Below are 16,133 nucleotides of genomic sequence, written 5' to 3' on the forward strand. Positions count from 1 at the left end.
AAACAGAAGAAGAAACCATTTCATGGCTAGTAGGTAGCCTGAACCCTTTTTGATGTAACTTGCTCACTTGGGGTTCACAGCAGAACTTCTCTTGAGTGGTCTCCAGAATTGTCTTTTGCAATAATTAACAGTTCGGGATTTGTCAGTTGCTTCTGAGTGCAGTCATTCACATTAATAAAATGGTAGGTTTGGAGTATGCTCAGGACCTTATACAAGAAGAGTTTCAGCTCTGAAATTGGTGAACCTGTACCGCCTTTGGTTGGATTCCCCCACCCTCTTATCTGGACTACATCATTGTCCATTGCTGGTGTTGGTTCTAAAGTGAGCCAGTTAATTGCTTGGAGGTGGCTTCTGTTAAGGAAATATGCCTGAAATAAAAATGAGGAGGTATCATAGAACAGTCCCTTTACTCTGTCCACCGCAGTGGAATCCACCCCTCGAGTGAGTGCATGCCTGTGGGCTAGTCCTGACGCTGTTTCCTTTGTGGCTTGCCTGCTGTCCACTGGGGAGCCCATGCTCCTTTCATTTTCATTCTTCTCTGACTGCAGTGCTTTTGAACACAGAGCCCCCCATCCTCCCACCACCCAAACTCTGCATTCCAGCTCCGTGATCTCATGGTACCAGGCATATCTCCCCTGCCATGCCGTCAGACCGCCTGCTGGCTCTTGCTGAGGAACAGACTGCAACATAAACTCAGCGCTAAAGAGCAGGACGCTCTCTGTATATTTTTAAGACCAGGGATCCAGATCCATTTAGAAGCTGTATTTGTTTAATAGCTCCTTGAAAACTGAACAAAACATTTCTTGTTGCTCTTACTTTTTGGTAACATCATTCCCTCAGCACTGATGTACAGAATCTTAGAAACCAGAGAATGGAAAAGATGCATTAGCTCATGGCTAATCCGTTCCCACTGCTCATGATGCCGTTTTCCCACAGTCGATCCTCTTGTGCTTTTCTCCTCTAGTCTTCTCAAGAATTTATTTTCTCCAGTTCTCCTGGGGCACAGTTTCTGAGTTTGACCATAAAGGAATTTATATGGAATTATTCATATTCTTTTTTTTTTTTTTTTTAGCTTAATACTGCTGGTCTCCATAAACTTTTCTGTTACCATAAACAGCCGCTCTTCTTCCTGGTCAAGTATTTCTGGATGGTATTTTCACTTCCATTTACTAAGTTCAGAGTTTGTTTTTCTGCTTTACTTTCCCTCTTCATCAATCAGCCCTGATGCCCATTAATCATTTCTCAGTGCACTGAAAACCCTTTGCTCATTCCCATATCGGAGCTACTTACGGTCCCTGGATGCTGGAGGAAGCCTCTCTGATATGTGTTCATTTTCTCTCCCTCCCTCCCTCCCTATTTTCATTCTTCCCTTCTTTCCTTTCTCTCCCCTCTCTGTCTCTCTGACCTCATTCTTCCCTTCTTCCCTCTCTTCTTTTTAAAACCCTCTTCACTTCCCTCAATTCTCAACTGGAAAATATTTTTAAAGTACTGTTTATTAATTATGATTTGAAGATTTCATTGAAGGGGTAAATGTGTGGGAAGGGGGGGATGAGATTTTGAGTGGTTTGATTATATTTGTTCATAGTTCCTTGAATGGCATTTTTTATATCCTCAGAGCTACGAATCTTTTGGATCCCCTCCTGACTGCTTGGATCAGATTCAATGCTGGACCATAGAGATATGATGTAACATTCTATTTTGGCACTGTCATATTATTAGCTGAAAAAAAGACACAAATTATATTTGTAAAATTTGGAGTTCTTAGAGAAAGAGAAAAGAAAAACTTAAGTAGCCTTGACACTTATTTAAAGTGGATTAGCTCTCAGGAGCTATTGTTAGGTGAAAAAATCCAGCTATAGTATGCTGTATGGTTTCCCATTTTGGAGAGTGTAGTGTCATAAACATGTCCAATCTGTCTCAAATTGTCTCATTTCAGGTTCTAACCAGATTCTTCACACTCTTGTGTAACAGAAATGATATTCCAGAGCCAGGACAAGAAACAGCCTTTTTCCACACATAGTGCTGGAATAATTAGCTATTCATAAAAAGAAAATTGAATGCCTACTTCACACTTTATGCAAAACAAACAAACAAAAACACTCCAAATGGATGCAGACCTAAATGTGAAAGATAAATAAAGTATTAAAGTGCACACATGCTATTGATATGAATATGCATGTATATGTGTATGTGCATATGTCTTCAGGACCTTATAGTATTAAAAGGTTCCTTCTATGACACAAAAGTCTGTAGTCAAGTGCATTATATTTATTGAACTTGTAAAGAACTTCCCTTCATCAAAAGATAATGGGAAGAAGTAAGCACAGTCTTAGAATATATTTCCTCAACCTGTAATTAACTACAGTAACAACATATATAAATTCTTAAATAATGAAAGACAACTTACCTAAATAAAGCACAGAATAACTTGAACAGGGTATTCACAATAGAAATAAAACTAGACAATAATCATAACAGACTTTCAACTTTTTTAATAAACAAGGAGATGAAGTTAAACTGTTGTGAGATTCTACCTGGTCTGTTCTATTAGCTAAGAAGACTAGGACAGGCAGGACTAAGTGCTGATGGGAATCTGGAGCCACAGGAACTGGTGGGAGAGAGTGCAATTTGTTACATACTTGGGAAGAGTTCACCAGGTTGTAGTGTGGTTGAAGATGCATGTATGTACCTTATGATTTTACAATCTCCCCCTACATATAGAGAAACTTGGCAAGTGGCACACATAGATATATGCATCACAGTGGTCTTTATTCCTCTGTAACCATCTTGCAGATTTTTAGACCTACAGAAAAATGACCAAGTTATTTTACCAAAAGCAATACATTCTTAATCAACGATGCTGAGCAGAACATTGGTAGCTAGTTGTATTGGTTACTTTTCTGTTGCTATGATAAAGCAGCATGATCAAGGCAACTTAAAGAAGAGAGAGTCTTTTTATGGTTTACTGTTTCAGAGGGTTAAGAGTCCATCATGGCAGGAGGGCATAGCAGCAAGCAGCAGCAGCAGGAGCAGGAAGCTGAGAGATCGCATCTCCACCACATGCACAAAGCAGAGAGAACAAACTATAAGTGGAAGGAGGCTATGTGATCTCAAAGCCCACCCCCAGTGACATACTTCCTCCAGCATGGCTGCACCTCAGATGCCTCCCCCAAACAGTGCCTCCAACTGGGTACCCAGTGTTCAAATACTATACCATCATATGTGGGTTTTTTTTTCACTCAACCACCACAAGAGTAGAGCAACCACATGTTGGCTTTGAAGTCCCACACCTGCCATTTCCTTGCTGTGTGGGCATAGGCAATCTATTGATATCTGTGAGCTTTTGTTTCTCATCTGCAAATTGGGAAGAGAAAGAACCCTACTATGTTAGGTACTCAATTAAACGTGTTCCTGTATGTAAAGAACTGAGCATAAATGTTAGCAGCATAACTGTTCAGTAAGTTATGGGGACTGTTAAGATTTTACGATGCTGACTAAAACAACAACAACAAGTTTGATCTTTAGAACCTTTAGTCAGTACATTTACTGATACATACTCAAAACTGTTACGTCATCACTATATAATACTAAGTCAATCAGGAAAAATCGTTTTACTCTAATTTATTTTCCTTCTCATTTTTTTATAACAATACTAGAAAATGTAACTCAAAGGGAAGGCATGACTAAGACAAAAAATATTTGTATAATTTATAAAATTATGAAGAATTTTAAAATACTCTTAATAAATTAAAACCTAAATATGATTATCAGTAATAATAAATAAACATGAAATAGCTTTATCTTTAAAAATATTGCAATGAAGTACATATTCTCTAGTTCTAGCCCAGGATCTTACCCATTAAATTATAATATCAACAATAAGAAATGACTAACAGTGAATTTTTGCCTAATGTTGTTGCCTTTTTTTTTTTAACTACAAAAAAACAAAATCACATGCAAAATCCTAAGGCTCCTTTAATCTCTAATGAGATGACATCTACATGCACAAGCATTCATGGTGCCCACTGGGACCAAAGCCAAGTTTTTCCTCTTGGGAACACTGTCCATTTACCCTGTTTCTGGTTCATTCTGTTCATGATTATATTGCCGACTTGTACCTCATCTTTGCATAAATACAGCCTCTATCATCAACTAGGCTTGCTGTCTTTTGGCCAAGGAGACTTCTTCCTAAGCATCTTTGTGCGATTTAGGAGTAAGAAAAAGCATTTTTAACATCCGTTTGTCTCTAATAGCAACCACCATAGTGAGTTACATAGAGTGCACGCAAAACAATACATGGCAATGGCCATCAGGCTACGGCTCATAGGAATAGGACTGTGTGGTAATAGGTGCATGGAATTAATGGATGCTGCCTCCAAAGCAACTATATTTTTTTATCTTTTTCTTGCTACAGAAGGACAGTGTGGAGCGAGTGTTTTCTGGCATCCAGCCTACAGGAATCCCCCACCTTGGAAATTACCTTGGAGCCATTGAGAGCTGGGTGAAGTTACAGGAGGAATATGACACAGTGTTATACAGCATCGTTGACCTCCACTCCATCACCGTCCCACAAGACCCCATCATCCTCCAGCAGAGCATCCTGGACATGACTGCTGTTCTTCTTGCCTGCGGCATAAACCCAGAGAAGAGTATCCTTTTCCAGCAGTCTCAGGTCAGCTTCTCAGACCAGAACTCAGAAGACTTGGGTTTTTACATCGTTTGGAACTCCTGTTCACAATCTTGTTTTAATTATTCAAGGATGACATCATCTAATGTGATGTTTCCAGTTTAATATTTACATTCACTCATATCATTAAGTATCCTATCTTTGAATTTTCTCCTACTTTATTTTATAGTCTTTCATCTACCCCAAAGTTATGTCCCATTAGTTCTTTGGACCCTGGGATTGTTTTTCTGTGCTGGATTCATTCAGTCCAATGACCTCCCACTGTTGACTAATCTCCCTGTGATCAGGATTGAATTTTGTGACCAATGATTTTTTGTAATTCCAATGGTGGTTTATGGGATATTGAATTTGGAAGGCCTATTGGATAATTTTCATTGTTCATTCTTTGTATAATATCTTTTGAAAGGATTTGATGGAACAAGCCAGGAAATTTGAAGACAAAGTCCCAATGTCTTGTGTGTAAGCCAAGAAAGTCTTCAGAAAGCCAAAATAAATAAAGCCAAAATATTTGACTCATACCTTTACTATGGATGAGTCAGTTTATCTTTAGACAGGAAGAGATTCTGCCCAGAGACAGCAATTTAGACACATGCTAGCAAAGAAGAAAAGAACTCCTTCTGGGTCACACCTTTACTACATATCTGCTTTAACCTGCAACATAGCCTCAGTCAAGGGGTCCCCTTTCTTGATCATGCACTTCTACTGAGTATAAGTTTTAATTAACCCAGAATTTACTGCAGTGAATCATACAGAGTAACCAGCTGAAAACATACAATAAGGGCCTAGGGGCTTATCACTCGATGGTAGGATGTTTGTGTAGTATGCTCAAAGTCCTGAGTTGTATCCCCAGTATGGCAAAACACACAAGTACACACAGACATACATGAACACACACGCGCGAGTGCACACGTACACACACACACACACACACACACACACACACACACACACACACACATTAAATGAAGAATATCTTTAAAAAATAAAGTCAACCAAAAAAAAAAAAAGCCGGGCGGTGGTGGCGCACGCCTTTAATCCCAGCACTCGGGAGGCAGAGCCAGGCGGATCTCTGTGAGTTCGAGGCCAGCCTGGGCTACCAAGTGAGTCCTAGGAAAGGCGCAAAGCTACACAGAGAAACCCTGTCTCGAAAAACCAAAAAAAAAAAAATAAAGTCATCAATGTTAGCTTGCCACTCATATGCATATGTAAAATGATGTCATCTTTAAATGGATCATACAAACAACTTACCTAGATTTACAGTTGATCAGGAAACTTTTTCTTGTGACTTTTCAAGTTTAATGTTGGACAAATCTGAAGTATTTATCTATATTGGGCAAATATGGACTTCTTGATAATTTCCATGCATCCATTAACTTCTGCTTTTTCAAAACCAGCAATAAATCAGCTGTATCTCCCACATACCTGCTTATCAAATACTTACACATATTTATTATGCCATCTTTATCCTATAGTTTTACTTTTTAAAAAGATTTATTTATTTTTATTTTCTGTATATGGGGGTTTTGTCTGCACGTATATGTGTACCATGTGCATGCAGTGGCCATGGAGGCTAGAAGAGGGGACTAGATCCCCTAGAACTGGAGTTACAGATGTTGTGAGCTGCTGTGTGGTTGCTGGAAAACTGAAGCTTTGTCCTCTGTAAGAGCAGACAGTGCTCTTAGCCACTGAGTCAGCTCTCCTGCCCTGGTCTTAGTTTCTTGAGGCTGCTGGTCCCTAGTCCCTCGCCTTGTCAGCCATCCTACCTTGGAAGCACTTCACCTCCTTTCTGAAGGACTGTGATGCATGTAGTTCAAGATTCCCGCTTATTCCAGCCCTTCCACCTGTCTCTGACACTGCAGAGCTGCTCATCCTCAAACCACCTTTTGAGTCACCTAATGCAAAGCACGTCAGCTTCACTCCCTCTAAACTGGTTTTGATACAGCTCTCCTTCGATCCTTATTTGATGTTATTTCTAAAAATTGCATTCTCAGACATGAGTTCTTATTTCCATATTTCTTAGAGGTGAATATCTCTAATCTCCCCAAAATAACCTCTTGCCAAGATTTGAAGTAATCTTTAAATTAAATTAAAATATCACATTAGCATGTTATAAATATTTCTTTCTTTGTAACAGACTTTTGGCAGTGACCTCTATAGGCATATAAAATGTGCAAACGTCAAGATATTTTCTTTAGCCTATAACACTTAAGAAAGAGTAACTCATAGTGTAAGAGACTTTGTGTAACTGTCTCATAGATGAGGGATAAGAACATCCACCTTCTCTTGGATGGTGCCCCCGGAACTCATTGGTCCCCAGGTGTCTGGTATTCTAGGTCAGGGAGAGGTGAGTGATGCAGAGTGGGGTCTGCCTGCCCCGCAACTTCCATCCTCTAATGCTGTCATGTTTCTCTGCTGCCATCCTTGACTTCAGCTCTGTTTTGATAGTTTGACTGTCAACTTTGAGGAACACACTCATCTTCTCTACATTCCACAGTTCTTCCCTCAAAACCAATGGGAAAGTCTTCTCAGGTGTCTCTGGAGCCACAGACATACCTGGTCTTGGCCATTCCCTTCTGTTTTAACTTAGACAATCAGATTGTTCCAACTCTGCAGGTGGACTAGATAGCCCAGGCTCCTTCTCCTTTTTTAATATTCACAAAGAAAACATTGAGACGTTTGTAAGAACAGGGCAATGCGCTGTACTCTCACACTGTTAACAGTTTTTCATTTGCTTCACCAGCACTGTTTTTAGTGAAATAATGTAGATCTATGTACAATAGCATTTCTGTCCTTAAATATTTCAGTGTGCCTTTTTATAAATTAAGAAAATATTGTATATAAATATCATGTTATCATTATACCTAAAGAAGTTGATGATAAATATACATTGCCATCTAGTCTCAAAATTATTTTTGAGTGATCTACCCAGGTCCACACATTGGGTGTTTTCTTAGTTTGGGTTTGTTTTAGAGTGTGCAAAGTCAAATCTCTCCTTCCATTGTGGGTTCTGGGGATGGAACTCAGGCTATAAGGCTTGTGTGCTGAATGCCTTTACTGAGCCATCTCATCCACCCTACAGTAGGTCTCCTGAAGTTGTTCTTTATGTCTAACTATGATTTTGCAGCCTGTACTCTTCGACTGACATCTCCCCATTTCTCCCTCCACCGTCCTCTGATAACTACCATTTTACCTCCTTCTTCTGAGTTCAATGTCTTTCCATTCTATATTTGATCCACAGGCATTTATCTTTCTATACCTGGATTATTCTGCTTAGCATATACCCTCCCACTTTATCCATATTGTTGCAAATGACAGGATTCCTTATTTTTAAAGACAGAATAGTATTCAATAGTAGCTGTTTATTAGTCTGTTGATGGACATCTAAACAGGTTTGTTCCAGATCTTGACTTGTGGGACTGCAGCTTGTGAAAGATGCTGTAATAAGCATAGGAGGGCAGATACCTCTGACATACTGATTTCGCAGTCTTGGGGTATGGACCTGGTGTAGGATCATGTGGGTGTTTTATTTGATCTCCTTTAGGTACCCCCACACCCTTTTCCAAGATGCCTGTGCTTTCCATGCCCACCAACCCTTGGCAGGAGGTTCCTTTTCTCACATTTTACCAACATGTGTAATCTTTTGACTTTTTAAAAGTAGCAGCTAAAGAGATATGAGGCAATGAGCCTGTGAAGTAAGTGAGGACAGAAAAGAGTCACCTTGTTAGATCTGCGAGAAGAGTATGTGGTCATGTTTATAAAGCGATGGGGCAGGACCCTCCCCTGTCCGTGCCTGCTGACCCTCCCTGTGCTATTTCCCCAGAAGCTTCAGGCCGAGAGCCAGTGGGAGATTCACCTCACAGAGTGTCAGTCCACCCCCTTTGTGGTAGCTGCAGGCATCTTTCTACTAGATGTGAATGGAGCCTTTTGCCTGCCCTGAAGAGGCCCCAGAGGACAGCAAGCTAGCCTTGCTGCCTCACTACCAGGGTGACGTAAACTTAGCACCAGTTTATTTTGTGTTCATGATCTGCTTAACTTTCATCAATGACTTTCAGAAGCACATATTGAAAAAAATTTTTTTTTCATTTTTAATTTTGATAAATCAGGTCCTAATATAGGAGACAGGTAATGTACAGATCATTTATCTACATTATTGAATGTTTTTTTTCCTCTGCTATTGATTCCTTTATTTTGGCAGTTTTGTAGCATGTGAGCATTTGGTTGATAAATATATAACAGAGATGACATAAATTTATTAAATAATTATCAAGATTTGGGAACTGAGGCCAATTAAGATCATGTATACCTGATAACTCCATACAATTATTCACAAATAGAATTAATAGTTTCTGAAATTGTGAGTTATATAAGAATATTTTTTCCTACCATATAAGGTATTCTTGGGTATAGCCATTGGGTTAAACGATGATTTTCCCATGTACCCTGATTGTACATTAGAAAAAACCCTAGTAATCATTTAAAATGGCAAAAGAATTTGGCTGTGTTATAATGCTGATTTTAACAATAATTTTCATCTGCAATCCTTTGCATTCTTTCTCAGCAGCCTGACTGGAACAGTTTAGGCATATTGAAGATTTTCCCCATTATTTTCTTTTTCTTCCTCTCCCACTGGCCTATAGTCATAGTGCTTCTCCTAAATATGTTTGCCATATGTGGGGAGTTTTCAGACCTCCTCATCTGAAAGTGTGTACATGAGTGTGTGTGTGCACATTAATATGCTCACAAGTGCATTTTGTTTGAGAGAGGGGTGGGGTGAGGGAGAACACCTATGTGTGTATTTGGCAGAGGTCTCCCTCTCGAAGCCAAAGCCACTGTCCTTGGTTTTTGTCAGAGCTGAGCAAAGATCCAGTCTGAGTCGTGCAGATGTCTGTGAGGTACAGGTCTCCACATCTCTCCCTGACACTTCCCCTGCATTATAATCACCCTGCAGATGGAAGATAAAAACCAAAAGACTCAGCCTTCGGCACTGACTCCCAGCAGAGGTCAGGACAAAAGGAGGGCTTGAGGTATCAGATATCAACTTACTAAAGGTCCGGAACAGTCCAGGAAAAGTCAGGGGAGCAAGATGGAATCTGAAGCTTTGGAATGTAGCCTCTTTCTCCAATTAGAGTTCTATTTTGTTTCCCAGGAAACGAAAATCAATAATAATAATAAATTAAAAGGTACTATGGGGGAATCAGTTTCTGAACCAAGGCCAAAGGAACTGGCTAGATGGATCTTGGCCCAGACTGTGCACACAAAGTTATACCTGACTCCATCTCTCTGTCCTGAGAAGTAGAAAGCCAGATCCTGAAATGAGGCAGAGTCCCCACGGGCTCTATGTACCCTGGTCTTTTGCAAGCACATTTGAACATGTATTCATGATTGTGGAACTCTCCAGGTTGTTAGCTACCAACAAGGAGTGCGTAATAGAAAAGGAACAAACATCTGTGTAGACTAACAGGCTTTTGTAACTATTTGTAAAATTGGCAATACCTCTAGAGTTCCTGGGGGAGATGAGACTCTGAATGGCCTATGGAATAAACGGTAAGTTGAAGAAATGATTATACATCCAGACTCTGCATGTGTTTTCTTCTCTACAAAGTTCTCACCTGAACCACAAGTGCCCCTTCCTGGCCTACATCTGGCTCTGTCTGACTTGATGAGAAGGAACAGGACAGCTTCAGAACAGGCCATAGCTTGACTGGTCACCAGAACGGGCCACATAGCTTGACTGGTCACTAGAACAGGCCATAGTTTGACTGTGCCTTCAGGAAGAGGTATTCTGTCACACTCAGGGCAAGAGTAGAAAAGTAGATGCTCTTTCATTGGCCTGAATGTCACTGTCACTTCTTCTTATTTGTGGCATAATTAATCGATACATAACTATTATTTTCTGAAACCTTTTTAATGTCCATGATAGGGTTTAAAGAAAACGATGTGTCACATTTGGCAAAAGCTAACTTTCTGTCACCAGCCATTGTGTACCTGTTGTTGCCTCCAGGCTCCTTGATGTCGCAAAGGTTTTATATAAAGTGGATTAACAGATAGCCGTCCAGCTAATCTTTTTTATCTTCTTTAATAAAATATGTTCAGAAACTTTTTGCTTACTTTTTTCTTTGCAAGGAATATTTTGGATATTCAAGACTATTAGATATTAAGGAAAGTATGAAGATGAATGGCTATCTTTTGAAATATTAATTTCTTTCATATAGGTTTTGATTTTCAAAATAAAACATTGCAAATATATAAGAAACTTTTTATCTCACTCAAATTCCATTCCATGCTCTGACTCCCTAGAGGCAGCCCCCATATCTATTTGATATTTATCATTCCCACATATGTGTTTATATTTTTATTGCCTGTGATAGGGCCATAAATAATCTGTATTATTTCTTTGCACATTTTCAAACTATGTGAATGGTATCCTGCTGCATATCTTTCTGCATCTATTATTCTGGCCCTTGTTTCATTTCTGAGATTTGTTCAATTTTTGTATTGTTGTATAGTCTCCTAGCTCTGCTACAATTTATTTACCCATTTCTCTTGGCAAGAATATTTAGAATTTTTTTGCAAATTTTTTTTGAACTACAAACAACAGTGGTGTGGTCCTACTTGAAAGTGTTCTTTGTGTACTTGAGGAAGGTTTTTTTTTTAATATTTATTTATTTGTGTGGGAGGGGGACCATGCACACACCGTGACCTGCATGTAGAGGTCAGAGGATGACTGGCAGGAGTTGGCTCTTTCCTTCCACCATGTGGGTCCTAGGAATCGAACTCAACAGTCAAGTTTGGTGGCAAGCGCCCTTCTTGGCACTGGGAGATTCTAAGTGCGTGTACCAAGAGTGGCATCATGAGGATGCATGCTCTGTGAGCCTTACTCATTCGGCCAGATCGCTCACCACACTGATTCTAATTTACATTCCCACCCTGGATACTCTTTATGTTGTTCTACGTCCTCAGCAATATTAGTGTTGTAAGATGTTTTTCTTTTTCCATTATAAACTGTGCTGTCTTGCTGTAATTTACATTTCTGATTGAAGTTAATTTTTTTTCCTCTTAACCCTTGTGTTTTCATCTGTGATTTGTATTTCTTTTTCGGCACATTTTTTAAATTGTATTTTCTTATTGATTTGAAGAAGTCTTTTACATCTTCTGAATACTAACCCTTTGTTATATGCTGTCTTTTCTCAGTGTGTGTGGTTTGTCTTTTTAATTGGGCTAATTGAAGTGGGAAGACCCATTCTGAATGTGAGTAGTACCATTCCGTGTGCTGTGGTCCTGAACCTAAGAAAAGGAGGAACGCAGCTGAACACAGGTGTTCATTGTGTTCAGCATCCCGACTGGATTCAGTGTGACCCACTTCCTTTTGCCACACTTTCCCTGCTGTGATACCCTAGAACCTAGAGCCAAAATAAGCCTTTCCTTAAATTGCTCTTCCTGGGTGTTTTGTCACAGGAACAAGATGAGTAGCTAATACAGCTATAGAAAAAAAGCCCTTGTTTTCCTATGGTTGAATTCTCACGTGTGTTTTCAGTAATTCCTGTCTGGCTTAACATTGGAGAACTATTCTTTATTATCTCCAAAGTGCTTTTTAAGTTTTTATTTTTCAAACTTAAGACTGAGTTATACAAAACTTAGAAATTCCTGCGCATTTTATTTACAGTATTAAAGAGCCATGTTGTTAATTTCATCACAGATCTCTTCGGGGGAGCTCTAAGTATTGGGGACTGAAAGGTACATGTTTCCTAAAATTGAGATTTTCACTCGAAAGCAGAAATGCTGTCACAAGCCCCGTCCTCTGTTTTTCCTTGAAGTGGGACGATCATCTCATTTGCAGTAGCCACTGGCGAGTGGGGAGCAGGGTGCACACCTTGTCCAAGCTAGAGTGGTGCTTGAAGGCTATTTTGTCAGACACAAGCAAAGCCACCTTAGGCTGTTGTCTGTATGGAAAATCTCCCACTGTTAGCGTATGTGTTTCCTCAGGTTCCCGCTGACAGCATATAGCTGGATCTTGTTTTTCACCTGTTCATCCATGTGTCCTTTGTTTGGTGACTTTACTCCATTTATTCAGGTTCTTTCAGATAGGGAAGAACTTTGTGTCGTTTCATTATTTGCTCTGGTTGTTTTGCAGCCACTTAAGCCTTGCTTCCTCTCTTGACCACGTGTGTGTGGTGTCAAGCTTTGATCCCCTTCTCTTTATCCCAAGAATCTTGCAGCATCCCACCCTTGCCCTGGCTCTCTTGTTTTTTTTTTCCTCTGACATGAGAATGGGGAGTTCCAGAGAGGACTACTCCTTCAGGTTAGACTCTGCAATGAAAAGATACAGAGTTAAGGATAATCTATAGGCATCAGCATGTAAATAAGAAAGAGATAATGTCTGTGATGCTCTTAAATTCAAGAGCAATTTGTTACCCAGTTTGTCCTTAAAAAGCTGATAAACAAAATGCTTCAGATTAAGAAAAAGTATGCACAGAGGAACCTATGTACACAGTAAGCCACAGGACTAAGATGGAAGTGACTTTTGAGTTAGAAGCAGGCAGATAGAATCAGCATGTTTAGCTTGGGAAATATTGGACAAGGAAAAAGTGAGTGAACTCATGATACGTACAGACCAATAGTCACTGGCAGACTGACAGGAGGCAATCCAATTGAGGAGAGTCAGAGTGTATCACTGATACAGCGTTCTTTTAATTAAAATCAGATCCCCAAACAAGGTTCTTGTTAAAGGGATTTGTCATGGGGATGATAAGAGTCTAATAAAAATAACTCAGCATGAAATTGCACATTTCCGAAAGGAAGCAATAAATGGGAATTTGTGAGTCAGAATAGTCTTCCAAGTGTCCTAACTGAAATGTCCAGGACCTGATTCATGGGAAGGTAACTTTTGCGTGGGAAATATGGAATCCTGAGGGACCCTGAGGGTGTGTTGGAGATCTGACCCAGGAATCACTGAACTGGGTGATTGACTAGGTATGATTGATATCTAGCAAGTACATATTTTGGAATCAGCTTCCCTGTGCTTTTTTTTTATTTTAAAAATACAGCAAAATACAGATAATGACATAAGGAACATTCACATTCTCAGCACAATGATGAATGTTGTTAATATCTTCTCATACTTCCTTTCAGCTCCTTTTAGTTTGTAAATTATAGATTATGAGGCTGGCGAGATGATTTGGTAAGGTGCCTACCCTATAAGCTTGAGGACCCAGATTCAGGTCCTTGTCACCCACAGATGGACCCATACAAGGGCTCTCTGACCAGTCAGGCTAGCCAAACCAGTGAGTTCCAGATTCAGTGAGAGACCCTGTCTCAAAAAAGAAACAATAGAAGAAAGATACCCAGTGTCAGCCTCTCTGGTTTCCACAGTCTCTCTCTCTCTCTCTCTCTCTCTCTCTCTCTCTCTCTCTCTCTCTCTCTCTCTCTCTCACACACACACACACACACACACACACACACACACACACACACACACACACCATAAACTATTTTATGTGTATGTGTGCTTAACCTGCATGTGTCTGGGTACCACTTGTGTGTCTGGTGCCAGAAGAAGATGTAGAATTTCCTGGAACTAGAGTTACAGATGGATATTAGTCACCATGTGGGTCCTGGGAATTGAACCCAGGTCCCCTGGAAGAGCAAGCAGCCAGTGCTTCATCTTTCCAGCCCCATAAACTTTTACAATTGTAGATAAAGTTGAACTTTTTTTTAAGTCCTTCCCTTGTACAGCCCTTTCATCTCTCGCCCTCACATCCTTTTCCTTTCACCATAGACAACCACAGTCTTGAACTTCATGTGATCAGTGTAGCTCATAATTGATACTTAATTTTACCACAAACTCATATTTTTGTACTTATAATTTCATTGGGAATATATAATGCTTTTTGGTTTTGTGGCTTAAAGACATTTATAAAAGTAATATATTGTAGTACCTTTCACAGTTTTCTTTTTTTCACAGAGTCGTATGTGTGTTTTTGGCCTGGAGTGATTTGGATTTGGAAAAGTTGTTTGTTTGTGACTGGGTCTCACTCTGTAGCATTGTCTGGCCTGGAACTCCCAGAGATCCTGCTGCCTCTGCCTCCCAAGAGCTGGAATTAAAGGCGTGCGCCACCATACCTGACAGAACAGTGTATTTCTATGGTCTGTGTGGATAGTCAAATCTAGCTGGTCTCTTTTATTGTGCAGAATGTCATTGCACCACAGCATTCAGTCCATTCCTTGTTGCTGTGACCAAGTGCTTGGAAAGAAGCACCTTAAGAAAGGAAGGGGTTAGTATGGCTCACAGTTTGAGGGTACAGTGCATCGTGGTTGGAAAAGCATGGCGGCAGGATGGTTTACAGCTGGGACAGCTGGGACATGAGGCTTCTTGCTCACATGTTGGTGGGTCCGGAAGCATAGAGGAGAATGTCAGTACTCCACTTGTTCCATTTTTATCATGGAGATAATGCTGCCCACATCATTCACAGTGAGTCTCCCCTCCTCAGTCATCATTGGAAAACTGCTCATAAACATACCTGTTACTCTACCTCATTGATGCCTTAGTGAACTGTAACAGCCATATGTGTCATTGCATTATCATGCTTATTTTGTCATTTCTCTATTAATTAACCTTTAATCTTATTCATAAATTTTGCAAATATTTGATGAATATGCATGTATCCTAAGTGCTGTGCTAAGTACTCATGCTGTGCCAGTGAATAATTCAAATAAAAATCTTTAATTTCTGTTGAATTATCAAAATAAATAATAACAATAGTACATAAGCCAGCAGTAAATTATATTAGAAGGTGTCAGTTACTTTCCTGTTGCTGTGACAAAGCACCATGACCAAGGCAACTTATAAAAGAAGGTGTTTAATTGGGTTTACGTTTTCAGAGGGGTAGAGTCCATGATGGTAGAGCAAAGGCATGGTGGCAGGAACAGTTGAGAGCTCACATCTTGATCCACAAGCACACTGGGAATTGGAAGAGTCTTTTGAAGCTTCCAAGTGCGCCCCCCCCCCACTGACACACTTTCTCCAACAAGGCCACGTGTCCTAATCCATATGAGCCTATGGAGGCCATTTTCATTCAAACCATCATATTAGGTGTTCAATGATGTGAAAAAAGAATCAACTACAATCTGCAATGTGATTCAGGGTAACAGGTTGCTATTTCTGATGATGGGATCTAGTAATGGTTGAGCAGAAAGAAGTTAAGGTGAAGGAGTTAGAGAATTCCTTCAGAGAAAAGAGCCAATGTAAAGTCACTGAGGTGGGAGTGTGTCTGTGATTTGAGGGAACATGGCAAGGGCAGCTTCCTAGAGAACAAGAGCAAAGAGGGAGGGGAAGAGGAATGGCCTCCTTCTGAGGTGACCATGTGGAATGGGGAGACAGTATTTTTTTAATATCTATAGTAATAGTAACTGACTTTGTGCCAGGTATTGTTCTAAGCACTCTTAGGTG

General features: G+C 40.0%; 1 protein-coding gene across 2 annotated transcripts in view; it reads left to right on the top strand.

Annotated features, from left to right (window-relative positions):
* The window catches only part of Wars2 (tryptophanyl tRNA synthetase 2, mitochondrial), an 87,890-nt gene that overhangs the window by 48,231 nt on the left and 23,526 nt on the right, over positions 1-16,133 (top strand). For both annotated transcript variants that reach the window (XM_052730825.1, XM_052730826.1), the window contains exon 2: positions 4,415-4,672. In XM_052730825.1, the coding sequence (XP_052586785.1) occupies positions 4,415-4,672 (258 nt within the window). The remainder of the gene's footprint in view (positions 1-4,414; positions 4,673-16,133) is intronic.

This window comes from Peromyscus californicus, unplaced genomic scaffold (assembly GCF_007827085.1).
Source record: "Peromyscus californicus insignis strain IS unplaced genomic scaffold, ASM782708v3 Scaffold_9__1_contigs__length_137607984, whole genome shotgun sequence".
In the NCBI taxonomy this organism is placed as follows: Eukaryota; Metazoa; Chordata; class Mammalia; order Rodentia; family Cricetidae; genus Peromyscus; species Peromyscus californicus.